The sequence below is a fragment of the Leucopleurus acutus genome, assembly GCF_964270905.1.
Source record: "Leucopleurus acutus genome assembly, chromosome: 16".
Classification (NCBI taxonomy): domain Eukaryota; kingdom Metazoa; phylum Chordata; class Mammalia; order Artiodactyla; family Delphinidae; genus Leucopleurus; species Leucopleurus acutus.
Genome location: NC_139158.1, coordinates 58,988,603 through 59,010,594, shown reverse-complemented (window position 1 = coordinate 59,010,594; position 21,992 = coordinate 58,988,603). Strand labels below are relative to the sequence as shown.

Below are 21,992 nucleotides of genomic sequence, written 5' to 3'. Positions count from 1 at the left end.
ATAGTTGTCATAACAGCTTTAAAGTCTTTATCCAATAATGCCAACACCTGGATTATCTAAGGGTTAGTCCCTGTTGATTGTCTTTTACCTTGAGGACAAGCTACATTTTTCTGGTTCTTTGTATGTTGAGTAAATTTGGATTGTCTCCTGGACATTGGCTTCTTCTTGATTCTACATTTTGTCTTAGCAGTCTACCTGAGGTAGACTCAAACTGCAAATTCTATCTCACCTATGGTGGGCAGCAGCCCAAATTTCAGTTCATTGTTTGAATTTTTAGCTGGACTACTTGTAGTTTGCCTCATATATGCCTAGCTCAGAGGTCACCCAGAAGCTTAGGCAGAGTTTATATACAAATCTGGGTCCCCCTTTCTGATTCTTTCCTTTCTAAGACTTCCCCTTCACTCTCTAGCAACCCTGGTTAACCCAGGCTCAGTTTCTTATCTCCCCAGGTCAGAAAGATGTAGGCTGTCTGTTGGAGTTTTTACTGCCCTGCACTTTACCTCAACTGCAAACTGTCCTTAGGGACAAGGGCACCAAAGTCAACTTGCCCCATGCTGGCCCCTTCCTAAAAGTTTTGGCACCCTCCCAAAATCCTCCTGCTTTGTTTACTCTCAGCTGTCTTTTGTATTTTTTTCCCCAGTTTATTGTTTTCTACAGAAAGGACTGTCTATTATGAGCTTATTCCCATGCTGGAAACAGAACTATAGTTTGTTTCTTTGTTTTTTTGGTATATGCGAGTTTAATATTTTTACCTAGCCACATTTATCATTCAGAAGTTGGTTCTCTGCTTAAAACTATCTTCTCCAACTCATGAGTATAACAAAATTTTTTTTCAAGTTGGATAGAACTTGAATTTATGTCAGACTTACTTACATTTTCTTCTAAGTTGGACTCAAAACTGCCAAGCCAATGTTTATGTAGTTGCTGTGGGATTGGAGAAGGGGAGAGTAGAGGGCAGAATCAAGAATGCATAAAGCTTTGGCTAACTGGTTATACCTGCTGAGGGAGGGGACAAATGACTGAGACATATAGATTGGGAGACAAGGGGCTGCCATGGATGAAGAACATTTTAAGACTGGTATATGTCATTCTTCAATCCGGACCTCAGCCCAAGGGCTTTGTGGCTCTTAGCCAGACCTGGCACTCTTGCTGCAGCCCCATTCATTTTCATCCCACACGAAATACAGTAGTGTCCCCCAACAGGATGCATAGGAGAAAGCTGTGTGGGTTTGCTTGCTGGATTCTGGCTCTAACCTAGATCTGTTCTGCTCCTCAGAAAGGCAGTAGAATATGGTGGTCAAGGACCTAGGTTTTGGAGTTAGGCATACCTGGGTCCAAACTTTGACTCTGGCATTGTTAGCTGCTTAACTTCTCTGAGCCTCAGTTTCCTCTTTTAAGAGATGTGCATAAAAATAGTCCCATTTAACAGTGCTGTGAGAATTTAAGTGCGACAATGCTTGCCAAGGTCTAGCACAATATCTGGCACAGAGTAAACTCGCTTGATGAGTATCAGGGTGCTGCACTGTCAGATCAGAGATGTGGTGTTTTGCCACTCCTCTGCTGTGTGGCCTTGGCCAAACTCTGTAGTCTGTGGTTCTGTCTGCAGGAATTTCCACGTCTGGAATGAAGGCTGGTTTGCACGGACTGACCTAAGCCCATCATACAGTGGATGGCAGGTTCTGGACGCCACCCCCCAGGAAAGGAGCCAAGGTAACCAACCCTCTGACGGCCCCCTTCTCTGGGTTTGGCTCTAAGTCATGACCTCTCGATTCTTTATAGTGGTGGACAGCGGCACAGCAAGGTCACCCAAATCCTCTCTACCTCCAGAGGGAAAGGAGGGATTAAAACAAAACTATTTGGAAAGTAGATTTCCCTCCTAACTTTCTTGGTTCAGGCTGCTATTAAAATGACTGCCATACCTGCACTCACATGGCTGCTGCAGAGGCCCTGGCACATGCCCTGCAGCAAGGGAAAGGAGCCGTCCCCTGCCAGCCATGATTCTCCTGCACCACCTCTGGTAGCCCATCCCTCCCAGCACAGAAAGCTTCCAGGTCCCCATTGCCTTGGGACTTAACCCAAATTCCCTGGCTCAGCTCCAGACCTCCGTGATCACGGCCCCCATCACCTCTCTCACCTTCACACGTGTCCCCTGCCAGACCGAGCTCTCCTTCACGCAGGCTGGCCCGGCCCCATCCCTGTGCTCCCACCTCTGGCCACTCTCCCATCAGAGCTTGGGTCTCAGGCTCTCCGGGAACCTTTCCCCTTCCCTCCCCTGACCTCCAGAGCATTCCTGTCCGTTACCCTCATTTTCAGTTGTTTCTTTCAAACTTAAAAAAAAATCATAAAGGTCATATAGGCACATGGCTTAAAAAAAATTCAAATCATTCTAAAAGGACTTACAATGAAAATGAAGTCTTACTCCCTTCCCCAACTGCAGCGTCTCTACCAGAAGCAAGGAACGTTAGATTTGGGGAACTTGGGTGTGAGGAGGGTGACCTTCCAGATATTTTCTAGGCCACTATTCAACCTTTTCACTGCAACCCATTAGCAGCTATAAAATCAAGTTAATGGGTTGTGACTATCATTTTAAGAAATGAAATAGAATATCATGGAAAGGGGTGGGGAAAAGGAAAGGAAAAGAAAATATCAGGGTGCATTGGACATTAAGAATAAGAATTGTCCTGTGGAATTTTTGTTTCAGGGTCATATATGTGCCATGATGAATGATTTGCAGAGTAGAAAAGAGGCAGCCCTGAGCACAAGAGAGCAAGACTTTCCCCTTTAGTAAACAGACTGAGGGCAGTGGGTCAGCACAAATTATGCACCCACAGAATACAGGATTGGGCCGTCTTCTGTGGAGGTGGAGTCTCACCAGAGCGCTATTGCAGAAGATAACAATAGCCCCGGAGTGTCCTGCTGAGTGCCCCAAGAAGGGGGCAGACTGTTGGGGTTGAAGGAGTTTGGTGGGGTAGAGGCAGGGGAGTAGGGTGGTCATGGGTGGCCCCCAGAGGAGCAGGCCATGGGGTGTACTGTTGCAGATGGGCCTGGGTTTGGCATGTATCCAACCTCTGCACCCTGGCCCCCAGGGGTGTTCCAGTGCGGCCCTGCTTCAGTCATCGCTCTCCGAGAGGGTAATGTGGACTGGGACTACGACATGCCCTTCATCTTTGCTGAGGTTAATGCCGACCGCATCACATGGATCTACGATGCCTGGACCGGCGCCCTGAAGAAGAATTTCTCAAACACTCACACCATCGGCAAAAATATCAGTACCAAGGCGGTGGGCAGCAACTCTCGCATGGATGTCACCGAAAAGTACAAGTACCCAGAAGGTAGGAGGGGGTGTGGATGGGCTGTGCCACCCAGGGCTTAACGGTGGGAAGACAGCTCTGAGGTGGAGAAGGAAAAATTGCTCATACTCCTTCCGCATTGTCAGCCAATTCTGCCTGAATGGAGGACTGCTCCCTGGCATCTAATGCCCAGCTCCCCAGACTGTTTCCCGTGGGAACAGAACCGTCATGAAAAGACACTGTACCACTGGGAATTGGCCATAGGACTCAGGCAGCTGCCAGTCCAGCTCATCTCCAGCTGTGTCCCTTTGCCAATTACACAACTGGGATGACAGCACCACGATTGAACATCACAGGGAGAAACATGGCCCCCACGAGAGACCCCCCGAGGGCCTCTCAGTCAGCCCACTCCCCTAGCCTCTAAGAAACACAGGCAGGAAACATTCTCTGAAAAAAGAAATGGACAGTCCCCCAAGATGTGGGCACTGCTTCGTCTGCTTCAGAGGCCTCCCCAAAAGCCAGATGAGGTGGGCTTACACCATGAGGACAATGCCCGAGTCCCTGAAATCTTCAGCATCCACATGAGTGCTGGTCTCCCTAAAGTCACCTAGAAAAGTCACCTAGTTGCTACGAGGCCACCTTTAACACAAATTACATTTGTTGCTCTATTTAGGAAGTTGCTTTCAGAGTCAGAGACTTATCTCTTTGAGGAGTCTCAATAGTGACCAAAGTTCTACATTTGAAGGTGATGTTCATTTTTAGAAAGAGGCAAAAGTGAATTAATGCTTGCTCTAGCAGGCCAATCACTCCTTAATGGGGTCAACATGTCACTCTTTCTAAAATACTTGGAAATAGTTCTTTCAGCTGATCCTCACTGTTGGTTCTGAGGTGTCAAGAAAAGTGCTCTCATGAAGGTGCCCACGTGCCCCCAATGTGAACCCCACAGCTCCATACCCTGCTGACTGCTGTTGTTGGGTGCCATTTACAGAAGAGGAAAGCTGAGCAGGGGAGTGGGCTCCAAGTCCAGGTGGCTGAACCTCTGGGTGTGGTATTTGTGGCCATTTTGAGGCACGACTCTAGGGTGATGAGATTGGTGCCCTCAGTTGGACCCCAGTCCACCTATGTAGGCCATTCCCCCCAGCTGGGGTCAGATGGGCTTTCTCTCAGTCAGTAAACAGGTACTGAGACCTCCCCAAGTGCCCACCCACGCTTGGCTCTGGGAGGCCAGGAAGCATCCCGCAGATGAGCCCCTGCCCCTGCAGAGCTCACAGGCCAGGGGGACAGGCCGGTGTGTGACAAGAATTCTCAACAGTGTCATGATGTAGAAACAAGAGTAGGGGCCAAGGAAAAGATAACCCCGGGCAGGAGGTGAACTCCATCCTACCCCTCATAACTGTGCAACCTCAAGCAGGATGCTTAGCCTCTCTGATCCCTCGTTTTCTCACCTGTAAAATGAGAAGAGCGAGGCCTATCTTCAGTGGGATTTAAATGAGCTAGTGTACAGAAAGTGCCAAGGGCAGTGCCCGGCACATAGTGAGGGCTTAATAAATAGTGATGATTTTTGTCAACTTGAACATCTGCAACCTCATTGGAATGACCTCCCAGAGGGACTTCTGAAGTGCACTGTTTACACGGTTGTGTGATTCTGTGGGGTTCCTTACCTGACTGTCACACCTTGATTCTGCTTCTTGGGGGCTCCGGCTGTCCCAGCCAAACCTCCTGAGAAATGGGAAGGGGCCACGGCCAGGTTGTGGGATCCCTGCAGGAGCCCTGGTGATGACCTAGCCCCTGTGTGACAGCAGGGCTGATCACACCGCCTGCTGTTGATCAGTCCTCCTTACCTAATGATTCCAGCTTGTGTCTGATGGCTCCAGGGAGGAAAAGCTCATAAAATGGGCTGCTAAGCATTGGCGCAACAGCAACACCAAGGGAGAAAACAGTAGCAGGAAGCTTGGTCTTGGGTAAGCCTGGCAGGTGACCTATGTAGCTATGTAGGCTCTGAGCCTCATTGTGCATAACACACCTGCTTCGAGGTTCTGGGCACAGAGGCTCAGCTCCCTGCACAGCCATCAGACCTGGGTGTGGACTTACAGCTCAGCTAGAGAATGGGAATGCACCAAAAGGAACCCAGCCCACCAGGAGCCATCAGCCTGGGTAACTGGGCTGCCTGTCTTCTTTTCAGTAAGCTGTGCGGGAGGAACTACTAGACTCAGGTCTCGATTTCTGGGGACTGGCCTTCTTTCTGCCCCTAATTCCCAGATTACCAGTCCCTTGGACCAGTCGCTCCTCCTCTTAGGGCCTTAACTCTAACAGTTGGCCTCTGGGGTCTCTGCCAGTTGTTACATGTAACTTATGGGAAAGACCTCACTAAATTGTAAAGTGCTTCTAATAAGTCACCTGATGCCTTAAAATTTCATAGGTTGGTTGTAAAGCGCTTCTAAGTAAGTCATCTGATGCCTTAAAATTTCACAGGTTGGTTGGAGAAGTTAGGGGGCGGGGGCAAAAGTATGGTCATTCTTTGTGTATCTTTGTCTGTGTTCCTGGAAGGACAATACCTTCTCCTTGATAGTGGGTCTATCTTCAGGTCAGGCAGGGAGCCTTATGTGCACTGTGTGGTCTACCCGGGCTCAGAGACTTGGAGTTGGCTCTTAGCATCCCAAGAGCCGTGATTTTTAGGCCATGATCTTGGCCATTCTCCAGGGACTGTTTATAGCATCACATTCAGCAGCACCCATGACCCAAGTCAGAACCAGAAACCCAACCTGTGGTTCAGCCTTTGTGTTTATGAAACCTGAACTCTCTCGACAATTTAAACTAGTCATAACCTGGAACCACAACAACTGTGGGAAGTTCTCGTCAACTGACATGGACAAAAGTTCCACTCTTCAATTCTCAAAGCATCTTTAGAAACAAAGCAGAATAACATGGTAAACTGGTTTGAAATTTTTTTCAATGAAGTTAACTCTAAATCATAACCATTTTTTCACTTATGAACTTATTGTAATCTTTTTTAGCTCAGTTTTTGTTATTTTTAAATTATCTGTTTTTTCTTTGTCTCACAAAGGACCATTTATCAAAAGAAAGAAAGAAGGAAGGAAGAGAGGAAGAGAGGAAGGAAGGAAGGGGGCGATCTAGCCTAATTAGCCTAAGCAAAATATCAAGCCATAGAGTAATTTTATGCACCTTTCCCTACATCTCCATGGAAATTTAGAGCTGATTGGAACAGCTGGGATGTGAGCCTCGTATTAAGGAGGATGAAATGGAGACCTGCAGAGGTCAGACACTTGCTTGAATCAGAATCGTTGGGCAAGCAGCAGAACCAGAGTTAGTTCCAGGCCACCCTTCCAAGCAGGACGCTGTCCTTTGTCCAGGTTGCCACCGCATCCCTGAGGTGCTTCTCTCTTTTCCCACCACACAGGTTCCAGCCAGGAAAGGCAAGTGTTTGAAAAGGCTTTGGGGAAACTTCAACCCTCCATGTCACTTCGTGCAACATCTGCAAGAGTCTTTAGTAGAGAGGAACGGGAGCCCAGCATCTCTGGGAAGTTCAAGATCACTGACATACTGACAGTGGGCAAAGAAGTCAACATGGCCCTGATGCTCAGAAACCTAACGGGTGATTCGAAGACAGTGACGGTGAACATGACAGCCTGGACCATCGTCTACAATGGCACACTTGTACACGAGGTGTGGAAGGAGTCTGTCACCCTGTCTCTGGGTCCCAATGAAGGTAACTCATCCTGTAGGTTGCTGGGGTACCATGCACCCAAGGTAGCTGGTATTCTCTTGGGATTGGAGAGTTCCTGTTGGAACCGAGTCAATTGATTAAGGAAGGAACAGCATGTGACCTCTGTGGTCAAGCCTGGGGTTTTGAAGTTTTGGAGGCTGCTATTATGGTGAATAGTGCAAGTCAGTGTGGTGCTAACCCGAATCCTTTTATGCCCTGGGGGAAGAAGGCGGGAGGCTTTGGCAGTTAATAGACACACTGCAAATACCCCTTACAGGTACATACCACATTGCCCAGTGGGTAGAGTACTTCCTTATATATTCGTAGGTACTATCACATTTGACCTTCTAAAAGGACAGATTTCAGTATTCCCTTTTACAGAGGTGGAAACTGAGGCTTGGAGAGATTGTGACTCGCTTAAGAGATTGTGTCATAGCTAGCAGGTGGCAATGCCAAGTCTTGGTCCTAGATTTCCTAATGCTAAATCCAGTGCCACCACCCATTTCCTAGGTTTTATTGCTGCCACCCCTCTCCCATACCAGCTGCCACCCTACCCCACCCCTCCCCACCACACAATGAATCACTTTCTGAGTTTGACCCTAGAAGGGTTGCAATATACCACAAGGTCTTGAACCCTCTCCAATGTTCCCCCACAGTTGCCAATGGGTGCGTGGAATTTCTTGATTTCCAGCGACAGTGATAGGTTTTCTCGGAGGTCTGAGCCTCTGGGAGGAACCATGACTTTGTACTCCTGGGTAGCATAGACAGGAGGGGACCAAAGTAGAGGAGAGAGAGTCTGGGGCTGTGGAAGGATTAGAATGCAGGTGTGCCCACAGTGGCAAAATCCTTCAAGCTGTTATGAAAAGTCTGGACTTATACAAAGCAGATTGACAAGGGTGGGGTGGCTATTTGCTTCACATAAGGAACTAATAAAAACTGATTAATTACACAGCCCATCTTGAAGGAATTCTGTCTGCAGAGAAACTGCAATACCTCTGTATTACACCTGTCAGAAGGCAGCATCCCTAGCAACCTCTCTTCTGGCAGAATGTAGCAGAAATCTTCCCCATACCAAGAGCAACTGCCTGGCTCTTATTTACCTTCAAAGCTCAAGGGAAGAGCTATTTCTGTAGAGCAAAAATAATTTACGTGAGGTAATGCTTTCTAAAAATCCATACTTCTGCCAGAGGCAGCAGAGTGAAATGGGAAGGAGAGGAAGGAGGCAAGTGAAGTGGTTCTGGAGGCCTGACATCATCACCTACTTTCTGGGCGACACTGTTAAGTCCCCCTCTTTTGCTGAGCCTCAGCGTTCACTGTCCAAGAGGGCAGGACCAGCTGATGCAAGGGCCTGCGTCTCCACATTTGGGGCAGGCTAGGTAAGTCCCTCCAGTGCTAAAAGCAGAGACAGCTCCTTCCTCACAGACTTTCCTCAAGGGGTGTATGACCCTGTGGATGCGGGGGCCCCCCCAGACCACCCAACATGACTGCATAAGGGAGGGGGGAGTGCCCTGCACCCGCTGGAAGGGGAGGACCCTCGCTGCCTGCCCTGTGAGTCAGAGAGGGGCCTTGAAGCTTAGGGAGGAGCCAGATAAAGGGAGGAAAGCTGGGGAAGGCCTTTCCATCTGAGGGGACCTTGTGAGTCAAAGCTTGGAGGTGATAAGGTACCTATTTTGTCAAAAGAACAATGAGAAGCATGGGAGGGAATGTTCTTTTGAGGGGGAGAGTCACGAAGGGCCATACTGAGGGGTCTGAACTTTATTCCTGAGGCAGCGAGGGGCCGTGGAAGATTTTTGAAGTGACGTGGAAGAAGAGTGACATGATTTGGGGGTGGGGGTGGAAGTGCTTCTAAAGCCTATCTTCTGGTGTGTGTGAGTGTCTTGGAAGCGGGGGAGACCAGAAGTGGGGAGGTGGTCCAGATGCTGTTGCCACAGAATCCCAGGCTACTGGATGACCGGGGAGGACCCAAGCGCTTATTTAGCCCTGGCTTCCCTTGCTAGTTATTACTGTGTTGTCATCATTACTGTTTTCGTCATTGGGCAATGAGTTAGTACTCGTATTCTTCCCCTGCCCCTTAGAAGGAAACTTGCCCTCCGATATTTTCCAGGACAGGGAGGAGGCTTCAGCCCCTATGAGCCCATCCAGCCAGAGTCCTGGGCTGCCCCTGGCCCCTGCTCTGCAGCCTGCACGGAGCAGACAGATGTTTCCCACAGGGCCTGGCAGGGAGGGCTCAGGCAAGCCTGGGCTGCAGATGATCCCAGCCAGCTCGCATCGACTTGGCTTGGCATCAGCTTTTAAGGTTTCGACCCCACTCCCTCTCACTCTGCTCCCTGGCTTCTCCTTCCAGAAATACAGCATCCTGTAAAGATCGCATATGCACTGTACGAGAAGTACCTGAAGGCAGACAACATGATCCGGGCCACAGCCGTGTGCGAGATCAGCGACGAGACCGAGGTGGTGGTGGAGAGGGACATCATCCTGGAAAACCCCACCCTGACCCTGGAGGTAAAGGGGTGCTGAAGGGGTGCCTCTCCAGCCAGCCCAGCCCTCCCAGACTACAGAGAAGGCCCTCCCCTGCTGATGGGCCCAGCTCAGCTCCAGCCTCTGCCAAATGGATCAGTCAAGAGCTCCAATCAGAGTAGCGCCCTTGGGACTTCCCTAGCGGTCCAGTGGTTAGGACTCAGAGCTTTTACTGCAGGGGGCACGGGTTCAATCCCTGGTCAGGGAACTAAGATCCTGCAAGCTGTGGGACGAGGCAAAAAAAAAAGTAGCCTCCTTGCTCCCTGTCTGACAATCTCCACAGGCACGTTGCCCTGTGGCTTCTTTGGTTGCAGCTCTAGACCCGCTGGGGATGCCAGCTGAGGATGGCCAGAGGGGCTCTTCAGCTCACTTGCTCTGGACATCTGCTGTGTCCTGGGCTGTGCCAGGCTTGGGAATCACAGGGGGCCACAAGGGGTGGGTCCTGACTGCAAGAAACCCACAGCCCAGCCCCTGGACACACTTGTAGAGCAAATCTGCAATGGTCAAAACTCATGTGCATCTCCCAACTCTAGACCCCAGAGTTACAGAATTGTGGACTGTTGGAGAACTAGTCTCAAGCTCCCATGTCCTGCCATTTCACATATCAGTAAACTGAGGCCCAGAGAGGAGAAGGGAATTTCCAATTACTGCCAGAGCCAGGGCTAGACCTCAGGCCCTTTCCAGGGCACCCAGCACACCCACAGCCAGCAACAGCATCTTCCCAGTGGTTGAGAATGAGGATGCCTCAGTTTTTGGCTGCAGGCTCTGCTCCCAGGCTCCCTCTCAGGAGCCCAGGCATCTGGGGGCTTGCAGGTTGGCGTGAGGCACTTGGGGCCATTCTGTTCCTTCCTCAGCACTGGTGCTGGAAGTATTTGGCTGACTCCCAGCCTGTCCCTGACCACGCCAACCCCAGCCCAGTGTGGAGGCTGCCAGAGCCAGACAGCACACATCTGAGGGGTGAGAGCCTGGCAGGGAAGGACAGGCAGACGAATGGGTCAGGAAGATGGGGTCTTCCCGTGGGATCCCACAGAGAGCTTCAGGGGTCCTTCCGAGGCTCCTCCCGAGTCTGCTGTACCATCTGCACCAGCGGTCTAGACAGAGATTGCCTTTTATTTTCCATCGCAGTGCCACTAGCCTCCCTAGCCCCAGATTTCTAGAGTACTTGTGGCTGCCCTAGCCCCACCCTCCCTAAGCTACACCCCAGCTTCAGAGGTTCCTAATGTCAGACAGAGGGCAGGGGGACCCAGGGCACCTGCTCCATGCAGCTAGCCTGCAATAGAGCTCTTTCATTGTCCTGGTTAGTCTAGACTGTTCTTCAGAATGGGGGGAGGGGGGTTGTCCATCACCTCCAGGGCCAGGGAGGGAGGGCCACCCCTGTTGTGGGCCCATCACACTGGTTGTGAAACAGAAACAGCCCCCCACATTGGGCAGGACTAGAACAGAGCTTCTGGGCTCCAGGCTCACCTTCTTTCCTGCCCGCCGAGTTTTCATCCTCAATCCATGATTGTCCCCTGAGTGTAGAAGCTTCTCCTGCTTCCCAGGACATTTCCAAGAAATGCACCCCGTCCCTGTAGAATGACAGGCAGCAAGTGTTGTTTCCCACTCCTCAGGCTGCGAAATGAAACATTCTGCATAAAAATTATCAGTGTTTAAATGAAGTTAGTTTTTCCCCCATTATATTCCCTTATCCAATATCCTCAAACCTGCTTACAGCTTTCTCTTGTATGCAATACTTTTACTCTACATCTTTTAGACTTCCATATCAAATCAGCTTTGTCTTTCAAGAGAGTGTAACATCTTTTCAAAGGAAATCAGAATACACACAGCCTGGAAATATTCCATCAAAAACTTTTTTATTTAATCTTTTTAAAGGGCATCTGCTCTTTCTTCTTTGGGGCATCTTGGTGTGAATTTGCTCTTATCGCAACCTCTCCTTACTTCAGCCTTCAGAGAATCAAGACAATCTCATCTTGATTGAATGAATCAATGCATAGCTCACTCAGAGCAGGACACGTGGGTGATCAGTATGAAAAGAGAATAATTTGGGTAAAATCCTATTATCTTACTTGACGCTGATCGGGAGTAGGTATTGAAGACTTTAGAACCAGACCATACAATCTGAACTTTGTTCCAAAGGGTGATGTCCTTCACGTTGGCCCATGACCTACTGACAATCAGACACAGTCTTCTGGTGGCTCTTATCCTCTTCTTTGGGTGCATGCACAGATTTAGGCCAATAGGACGGGGTGGTAAGCAGCAATAAAGAAAAGAAAACAAATACACGAAAATCTCAAATTGAATATCAGCGTGAAGGATATGGCATCGTTTATGTACCCTTGTGTCCCAATGGCATAAAATTATGCTTCACTCTTCAAATCGTGTCATACACTTAAATGAGTTCCATGGGAGAAATTACGGTATAGATCATGGTCTCTAAAATGTTTCAATTATGCACAAATTATTAGCAGGCATTGCAGGGTCTAGCAAGAAGAGCAAATGGCTCTGGAACCAGAAAGGCCTCGGTTATTGAATCAACCTGAACTGCAGATTTATTACTGTAAAATGATTGCAGTGAGAATTGGTGGCAAGGAAAAAAAAAAAAACCAAATGAACAAAAAGTAGCGGCCTCTAACAGAGAAAAGAAATCCACCAGTCACCCAGTTTCTGTTTCTGTTTCCAAAACGCCTTCTTCTGCATCCATGATCTCATTTGGTCCCTTGTAGCCCAGGGAGGGAGGAGGGGAGGGATCAGCCCTCTTTATCAGCGTGAGAGTCAAGGCCCAGGGAGACGATGTATCTGCCCAGGCTTGGAGGCTTATCAGCAGGAGCACAAGGTTTCATCTTTGGGAGCAAATAGTCCAGGGTGCTCCTCTGACCAGAAACCTAGGTTTCTCCAGCCCCTGATCAAGGACCCTGTGCAGACCACATGTGGCACGTCCTCGGAAGTGGCGGCTGCCCTTCCTGAGATGAACTAAGAAAGGGCCCGTGAACCTGGCTGGGAATTCAAGCCCTCTCAGCCACTGCGATGTGCTGCTTCTCTTCCACGCCTGGGTGTCCTGTCTGTATCCTGGGGATGACAGCAATTTCCTAGGAACCCCCTGCATGGATGTCACTGGAACTTAGGAGGAATAAACCTCCTAAGGATCGTTATCCTCCCTACCTTTGTCCTCAGCAACATCCTCCCCATCACCAAGCCTCCGGCGCAGCCCCGTCGGCTCTCATCAAGGGCAGATGAAATGAACAGCCCAGCCCTGACTCTGTCAACCCCTCTCCCCACAGGTGCTGGACCAGGCCCGCGTGCAAAAGCCTGTGACTGTGCAGATTCTCTTCTCCAACCCGCTGGATGAGCTGGTGAAGGACTGCAAGCTGATAGCGGAGGGGAGCAGCCTGCTGCAGGGCACCCTCGAGATCGAGTGAGTCCCAGGCTGAGGGTCCAGTGTGGGATGGTGGGAGCAGGGGCAGAGGGGCCCTCCCCAGAGCCCGGGGCAGGGCAGACAGAACTCCTCTAGCCTCTGAACCTGGGAATCTGCACATAGGGATACACGTTTGCATTTGGTTTGGGGGTTCACCAAACTTGAACTCAAGGGAAGTTCACGTCACCAGAGCTTGGAGCTGGTCCTCATATTTGGGAGATCATGGGATCCACCCACTGCCCCTTCCCCTGCTGAGGGGTCCCAGAGCTGAAGGGGTTTGATGACCCAGGGTGGCAGCTAGAGGGAGTTGAAGGAGCAGTGACCTTGACCAGAGCAGAACTTGAGGCCTCACGCTGACTCCTGCCTTTCCCCATCAGCATGCCAAACCTGCGCCCCAGGGAGCAGTCCCAAGTGGATTTTGAGATCCTGCCCACCCGGAGTGGCACCAAGCAGCTCCTCGTCAACCTCTCCTGCAACAAGTTCTCCGCGATCAAGGGCATGCTGCCCATCAAAGTGGTCGAGTGAAGGGCCCAGGTGGCCCCATACAAACTTGGGAACAGGGAGCAGGCAGGGCTCACCTGTGGAGTGAGCCCCCTGCCCACACACACTGTCCAGCCTGGGAAACTCACTCCATCCCCCAAGGTGGCCTGGACTCGGACCTCCAGGCTCCAGCACACACCCCTCCCTTGCTCCCAGGCTGGGCTGGTTTCACCCTGGCCCACAGCTTGATCACTTTTGCACGTTCCCCAAGCTTCTCCTCAACACTGCCCACTCTGTGAGCTCCATGACCCTGCTCAGCCCTTATACCCTCAGTGCTGTGGGCATGGAGCGACACCTGACCCAGCGGCTCTCCAAATGGATACAGGGGGAGAAGAAGGTCTGGACTGTTTGCTGATCCCCAGCCTGCAGTTGGCACATTCCTGCTCCTCTCTTAGGTCACTGTGGAGGTGGGGGGATGATGGTTAGCCATCTGTTGTAACACTCACAACCGCACCCTCAAAATAAATGTTAAAAAGAGCGCGATCACACAGCACTGACTTTACAGGACTGCTGCTTCAACTCAGGTGGTGGAGAAGGAGAGAGAGGGGCTGGGGCCATGTCCTTCTGGAGAACAGATGGCCTTGGGGAGGCCGTGCTCTCTATGTTCCAGTGTCCAAGAAGAGTGGGCTTGTTCTGTGTGGCTCCAAGTGCAAAACTAGGGAGACGTTTCAAATCAGTTTAGGAAACCTCTCTAAGATGATGTCCAAAAAGAGATTGGCTGCCTTGGAGCAGGCAGGGAGCGCCTTGGAGGGAGCGCCTTGTCCAGGCAGGCTTCGGGCACTCTCTGTGTAGCCAGGCAAACTCTTCCAGGGTCTCTACAGGCGTCAGAGTGAGAAGGGACTTCAAAATCTTCACTGGAACCCTTTCACAGAGCAGGTGTGGGTGGTGGCCCAACCTCTGCTCACACTGCACTCGCCCCAACTTGTGCCACACTCCTCCTCTTGCAGCCAGAGCCCTGCTAACTCCACCAGAACCTTCTCTGCCTTCACACATGCTCTCAGGGTTCCTCAGTCTTTGCCCCTTGAAATACCCGAAGCAGATCCCAGAGCTTTCCGTCACTGGTGCTGACTAACCCCATTTTGGCAATCATGCCTCCCTGTTTGGATATAAGGGACCAGTCCAACCTACACAGAAGCTTCAGCCTCACATCCAGTTCAAAGCTTCTGCTCTATGCTCAGCTCAGGCCTGACCTGGGCTTGCAGAAGGAGGCACTGTGCATGCCCCCTCTTCCTTCCTCCTTCCCCTCTTGTTGCCTGATCCATCAGAGTTGGAGAAGGGAGAGAGGAAATTAGGAGAAAAATGACAAAGTTCTATTTCACTGGTGTTGATGCAGCCTGGCCACAGGAGCCTGCCGCATGGCTGGCATGTAAGTGCAGGCTTTCTGCGTTGCATGTCTCCAGTGTGGTCAACATGCCCCTCAGACTCAGCCTCTGGAGGTTCTCCCCTACCGCTAACTGCTCTGGAAGTAGTGGTCCTATTGTGATGGTTTGAGCCCAGTTCCCTTTCATGGGCTCCACTGCCCTGCCGCAGCCACCTCCTCTCCCGCTTCTGCATCTCAAGCTGGTCCAGCGTCAGCTTCCCACCTCCAAGTGCCCCAGGTGGGCAGCCAGCACCAGAACGTGTGTCCATACTTGCTCCTGGTGTCAAGGAGCTCTCACCAGGGCCCAGTTCTGGTGTCTGAACGCAGCTGGGCCTCCCAGTCTCTGCAGGACACCAGGCCCCCAGCTGCGGAGGGGGAAGCTCGTCTCTCCTCTTGGAGCCTTGCCACTCTCTCAAATGCCCCTTGATTTGGCCTGGAGATAGACACCAGTCCCCAGTGAGCAGGGGCAGGGTGAAATAGTCAGACTTCTGCCCTGGTTTCTATTAGCAAAAAGGAAATCCAGAGGTTTCCATTTCCTCCCATCCACATGAGGCCTGCCCCAGACTTTAAATCCCTCAAGCATCAGCCCTGTCAGCAAGCGTCTCCCGAGTGCCTGCTTTCTGCCAGGCTCTGTCCAGAGAGATTAAAAACCAACAAGAAAAAGTCTCTTGCCTCTTTGGCAGGTGCAGACTTTTTCCCGGACTCCCTCCCGGCTAGCCGTGGTGCACTAACCCCTTCAGGCTGTGTTCAAGCCCTCAACCCCAGTCCTCTCCCTGCGCTCCGACCGAACCCGAGCCTCAGCTCCCAGCCCCGCCCACCCCGGCGGCTGAGCAGACAAGCCTCTCGGGCGGCACCGATCCTCTGTGCGGGAATCTCCCCGCTTTGCCCTCCGCACCCCTGTTGCTGTGCTCTCCTCTGCGGCCCCGAAGCTCCCCCCTCCGCCTCCCGCAGTCTCCGCCCGCGAAGGGGCTTCCTAGTGTATGGAAACCTTTCCTCCTTCACAGCTCCCTCCAACTGGTGCAGGTGCCGTCCCTATTCTTTTGTCTCTGTTTTTTCTTTTGCCCTACCCAGGTACGTGGGGAGTTTCTTGCCTTTTGGGAGGTCTGAGGTCTTCTGCCAGCATTCAGTAGGTGTTCTGTAGGAGTTGTTCCACGTGTAGATGTATTTCTGGTGTATCTGTGGGGAGGAAGGTGATCTCCGCGTCTTACTCTTCCGCCATCTTCCCAGCACCAATTCAGTAAAAATTAATTAGCACTGTGTGTCAGCGAGTCTCTAGAACAGTAGAATAGAAAGTAGCAAGTGCTGTGAGGAAGTTACAGATGAGATACTGTGGGCATTGTGAGGAAGGGGAGTAAATTTCTATCCCTCCACCCAATAAAAAGTCTAGGACATGAGACCCCCATCCCCCATCTCTGTTGGGAGCTGTGCAGCTAAATGCATTCCTGCCCACCACTCTAATCTGGCCACTGCTACGGATTCCCAGCCTTGGACTCCTGGGCTGACCTCCTCTGCCAGCTGTAGCAGGAGCATGTGGTAATAGTATTTTTCTTCTTTTGTTTCCAGAAATCCTCCCTTAACTCACCTTAAATGTTAACCCACTAGGTCAAATGGTAAATAAGCAATGTTTCATGGAGGTCACAGAGAATTGGCTTTGAAAGTCAGAGGGGATTTGAGCCCCATGTGACCTTGGATAAGTCTCTGAGCCTCAATTTCCTCATCTTTGAAACAAGGATAGTGATACCCATATGAGGTACTGCACTTAAAGGGTCCAGCAGTACCTGGTACAGAGCAAATCCTCAAAACATGTTAGCTGCTCTTTTCATCACCATCATCATTGTTATTATATTATTAGCTTACAAAAGGCAGAACAGTCTTTTATAGCCTTTTTCCTCTCCTTATTGCCTAGCACGTCGTAGGGGCCTAGCAAATGTTTGTGGAATGAATGAGCGAATCCACGCAGGAAACTTTAGAAACAGTCGGTTTCACATTGCTCTGACTACTAGCAATTAACATTTGTTGAACATGTGTTCCAGGAACTGTATTACGTCCCATTACCTCGTTTAATAGTCAAGTTCAATGACCTTGTCTAGCCTTCTAGTTTGATTCCTGAAGCGTTGGTGTCATTGATTCACAGTCCAGAAGCTGACAGTGACATCTGCTGGAGATTTCTGTATTATTTTCATAATGAGGTTGACAAGAGCATTATTTCTGTGACGTAGGCTCTGCTAAGAGTCTGGTGTCATGCTGACGTCAGGCCCTGTGTTCTCATCTCCCCAGGGGTGAGCTGGCTTCCTTGATGCAATTTCCTCATCCCTTAGTGGATTGCTTGACATTACACTCCTGAGACAGCGGGGCTCAATGAGAGTTTATCGCTGCAGCCCTTCAGCTGCACGGGCCCCCGTTCACCAGGACAACCTCACACAGCATCAGGTTCCTCCTTCTACCTCTGTGGCCGCTTTCAGAGCAGGGCAGCAGCCCCAGGGAAGGTCTTTCTGCTCCTGATCCTCTCACGGTATTTGACTTTTGGGTTAGAGAATCCTTTAGGAATCACCTAATCTAGTGCTTTTAATACTGCTCTGTGGGGGTTTGGGGGTTCAAAGGGCCCCTCCCCCACACCAGGAGCTGCTATTTTGGGGAGAAGAGCTACCCAAACAGGCAGAGTTTGGAGCATCCTACCTCTGATTCAACCTGAGTGAGCTCTGTGACATCTTTGGAATATTGAGGAACAAGTCTCTTTTCATCTTGCAGTAGAACCTTTAGTAGCAAGTCAGCCCAGTCATCAGACAGAGGCTTTGAGCAAGATATTTATTCATTTAGCTCTTCATTCACCTCATTCCCAGACTCTCTGTGAGGGTGTTGGGGACCCAGCAGTGAACAGAAGAAGCTCCCGCCATCAAGTAGCTTATATTCTAGTGGGAGGAGACAGACAATAAATTTATGTGCCATGGAGAGCCTCTCCGAGGAGAGGAATTGTGAGCAGAGACCTGAAGGAAGTGAAGACTGATAAATGGTGAAAGACTGTTCTGAGCAGAGGGGTGGCTGTGCGAAGTCGCTGAGGTGGGAGACCAGAGTGGCTGGCGAGGAGGAAATGATGGAGCCAGTGGAGGGAGCAGGGAGGGGTGGGGTCTGCTCTAGGACCCTAGAGAGTGTGGAAAGGACTTTAGATTTTCATTCTAAGGGAGACAGGAAGACATTGAAGGAGTGAGAGCAGTGGGGTGACATCACCTGACGGATAGGACCATTCCGGTGACTGGGGAGTGAATAGATTTTCGGGAGGAGACCAGTTAGGAGCCTTTTCCAAGAGCCCAGGTGTGAGGTGACGATAGCTTGGACTGGGGCGGTGGAGAGAAAATGTGAGAGGTACTAGATTTGGGAAGGTAGAGCTTAAAAGTTCTGCTAATAGTTCCATGTCTGGTGGGAGAAAACGAGGAATCCCGAATGACTCCAGGACTTGGGCCTGAGCACCTGGGTGAAAGGTGCCATTTACTGAAGAGGAGAGGCAACAACAAACATGGGTCACAGTTTGCCTGTTCAGCTGCTCTCATGGTGGAAGAGGAGTGATGTTAGAATGTCTGAGACCTGAAGTGGGTGCTAACTGAGGTTTTTTTCCCGTAATCGTGATTTTCCTGAGGGCACACAAGCTGGATCTAGAAGCTGGGTCAACTGATCCCCAGTGCTGAGGCCCCCTGGTGGCTGTTTAGTGTCGACACACTGTCACTTCTGTTGGCTGCACTTCAGGTCCAGCGGCTGGACCAGAGGCAGCAGGCCGCCTGCGGTGCATTCTGATGCTCGGATGGCTGGTGCTGTGAAGAGCTCAGGTGTACAGATTAGCACGTGGGCTTTTCTTTTCTCCCAGTGGCATACTTGAAGGAGAATCAGGCAAACCACAGTACATTCAGGAGAGGATGTTCAGAACGGCCAGGGCACTGAACACCGCACCCTGACCGGGGACAGCCCAGAGAACCGGGATGTTTGCCTGGAGACGAGTCAGTGGGGCTTGAGTGTTTCCTCTGAGAGTGTGCTTCCTGCTACTGTGTTTGCTGGTTCCAATTATATGTAGTTTATGGTTTTCATTATTTAAAGTATTATTCATTAATTACAGGATAATCCTTCTGCTCTTGTTGGTTTGACCGCTGAAGGGTTTGACAGGGGTAGGGCAGCGCTGCCCAGTGGAACTTGAACTCGAGCCAGGTATGTAATTTTAAATGATCCAGTAGCACACTTTTTAAAAGGTGTTAAAAAAAACCCAGCTGAAATGAATGTTTAAAATATGTTTTATTTAATTCACTATATCCCCAAATCATTTTAGCATGTAATCAATATACAAATTATTAATGAGAGAATTTGGACTTTTTTTTTTGTATGAAGTCTTCCAAACCTGGTGTATTTAGCACATCTCATTTTGGACCGGCCACCCTTCAGGGCTCAGTAGCGCACGTGACCAGGTACCACAGGTGTGGATAGTGTGCTGAGTGAGCAGACCAACAGTGCTTGCCATAACTGTTTTGTTCCTACTAGTCTTTTCTATAATTGTTTTCCTTTTAATTCTCTCAGTTGAATTTGGAAAAGGCCACCTTGTCTTGGCCTGCTGAAGAGAAAAAAGAAAAGAGGATTTTGGTTTGTGTTAGAACGAAAGTAATACAAAAGGAGGGAGGTGCAAGTCAGACTTTGAGAACTTTAGGGACGGGGTCGTTGATGGTGGGAGGAAAGGGACAACAAGAGGTGAGCTGACAGCCGTGATGATAAAGGTAAAGTTCTTGTCAAAATCAAAACTTAACTTGAGTATTTTGTGATTATAGAAGTAAACATTTTGTAAACTGTTAAAGAATTTCAATCTAAAATGGAGCCAGAGGGGCTTCCCTGGTGGCGCAGTGGTTGAGAGTCCGCCTGCCGATGCAGGGGACACGAGTTCGTGCCCCGGTCCGGGAGGATCCCACATGCCGCGGAGCGGCTGCGCCTGTGAGCCATGGCCACTGGGCCTGAGCGTCCGGAGCCTGTGCTCCACAGCGGGAGAGGCCACAACAGTGAGAGACCCACGTACCGCAAAAAAAAAAAAAATAAATAAATAAATAATAAAATGGAGCCAGAGGATATAAAATGTAAAATCTCACACATGTGCCCTCAGGAAAACAAAACCTAAGGACCTAGAGACTGATTTCCTGTAAATGCCTGACTTGGTCAGGGGTTGCCTCGTATCAACCATGGGAAGTTTTGCTTATGGTTTCCAGAGGCATGAATCATGACCCAGGTTGGATTGGTCTCAAAAAACAAGCTGAACTGAGCTTGTATGGCTGTACTGGTTTTGTCTGCTCAGGGAATCTTCAAGCTAGTCTCTGTTTTGTAACTGACTCTAAGTGAGCTCTCCTTTCTTGGCTTTCCTGCCCCCAAGCCTCAGCCCCTGTAGCTTGCTATAGTCTGTGTCCTGAATTGCATTTCCTCTGCTATTCCTGCAAGACTCATCTTTTTGACAACTTTGAGCTTGGCTCAGTTTAACTCTTTATTTAGGCCGACAAGACTATGAGGAAAATAAAAGTGCCAAAGGTACTATAATGCTAGAGATAATCCCTGTTAACGGTATATTTTATTTTATTAATTTTTTATGCTTACATATGCATGTATACTTATATTATCTTCTCAAGGCTTTGTACTAATTGGGACTGCTGACGATTGAAAGAGAGTGCTCATTTCATGAGTGAGAACTTTTGTGGTCTCAACTCTGTTTTCCTAATACTGAGCATGAATTATAACAGCTTCTAAAAAGAGTGAGTCCCTTTATCTTGCCCCATAGTTGGACATCACTGAGCTAGATTATTTGGTGGAAGAAATACTGTGGAAAGAAGTACTGTCTGGGGCCAGAGCTGGTATAAATGACCTTTATGACTTCTTACAACCTTAATGATCTATGATGCTTATCTCCTTCTGACCAGTTGTCCATATGAAGTTTCTGTGCTGATTCTGAAATGTGGTCCATACTGCTTGTCTGTGCTCTCAGGAGGCAGGGATTTGGTGATTTCCTCAAGGGCTTTTCTCACAGTATGAATCCTTTTGAGGTAGAAGCAGTTCTCCCAGAGGATAGAAATTGTATCCTAAAATCAGCATTGTGTTGGTCAGCTCTTAAATATCTTTGCTAATCTTCTGTCTAGTAGTTCTGTTAGTTGCCGAGAAGGGGTGTTAAAGTTCTCAACCGTAACTGTGGATTTTTCTGTTTCTTCTTTCAGCTCTCTCAGTTTTTGCTTCTTGTATCTTGATGCCCTGTTGCTTGGTGCATAGACATTTAGGGTTGTTATGTCTTGGTGGATTCATTCTTTTATCAGTATGTAATGTCTCTCTTTTTCTCTAGTGATGTTCTTTGCTCAAAAGTCTATCTTATCAGATATTAATATAGGAACTCCTGCTTTTTTTTTTTTTTTTTTTTTGTGGTACGCAGGCCTCTCACTGCTGTGGCCTCTACTGTTGTGGAGCACACGCTCCGGACGCACAGGCTCAGCGGCCATGGCTCACGGGCCTAGCTGCTCTGCGGCATGTGGGATCCTCCCGGACCGGGGCACGAACTCGTGTCCCCTGCATTGGGAGGCAGACTCTCAACCACTGCGCCACCAGGGAAGCCCATTTTTATCATTTTTTTTTAAATCCATTCTGCTGACTTCTGTCTTTTGATTGATGTGTTTAGACCATTTATGTGTAAGATAATTATCGATATGTTAGAGCTTTGGTCTGCCAAAGCTTTTATTATTCATTTTCTGTTTGATTCCTCTGATTATCATTTCTCTCTTTCTCTTTTCTTGACTTCCTGTGAATTTCTTGAACATTTTTTAGAATTCCATCTTGATTTATTTATAGTGTTTTTGAGTGTATCTCTTGGTATAGTTTTCTTAGTGCTTGCTGTCGGTGTTACATTATGCATATGTGACTTTACCACTTCAAGTAAAGTGTGGAAACCTTACTTTCATTTAGGTCCCTTTACTTTCTCTGTTTTTAAATACTGTGTACATGGGTATCAGATAGTGTCTTATATTTGTTTCAATCATCAAATATCCTTATAAACGTCATGAAGAGAATATTCTATTGTATGTAACCGTATATCTGTTTTATCCACTCTTCCTTCTTCTTTCCTGATGCTCCAAGATTCCTTCTTTTATCATTTCATTT

At 49.3% G+C, this 21,992-nt stretch overlaps 1 protein-coding gene across 1 annotated transcript in view; it reads left to right on the top strand.

Moving 5' to 3' along the window:
• LOC309973045 (protein-glutamine gamma-glutamyltransferase E-like) overlaps window positions 1-13,468 on the top strand; it is a gene marked incomplete at both ends in the record, with an annotated part of 29,251 nt that extends 15,783 nt beyond the window's left edge. Inside the window, 6 exons of the mRNA XM_082856964.1 lie at window positions 1,607-1,710; window positions 3,087-3,332; window positions 6,709-7,017; window positions 9,359-9,516; window positions 12,810-12,943; window positions 13,321-13,468. Of these exons, the coding sequence (XP_082713090.1) occupies window positions 1,607-1,710; window positions 3,087-3,332; window positions 6,709-7,017; window positions 9,359-9,516; window positions 12,810-12,943; window positions 13,321-13,468 (1,099 nt within the window). The remainder of the gene's footprint in view (window positions 1-1,606; window positions 1,711-3,086; window positions 3,333-6,708; window positions 7,018-9,358; window positions 9,517-12,809; window positions 12,944-13,320) is intronic.
• Between the last annotated feature and the right edge of the window lie 8,524 nt (window positions 13,469-21,992).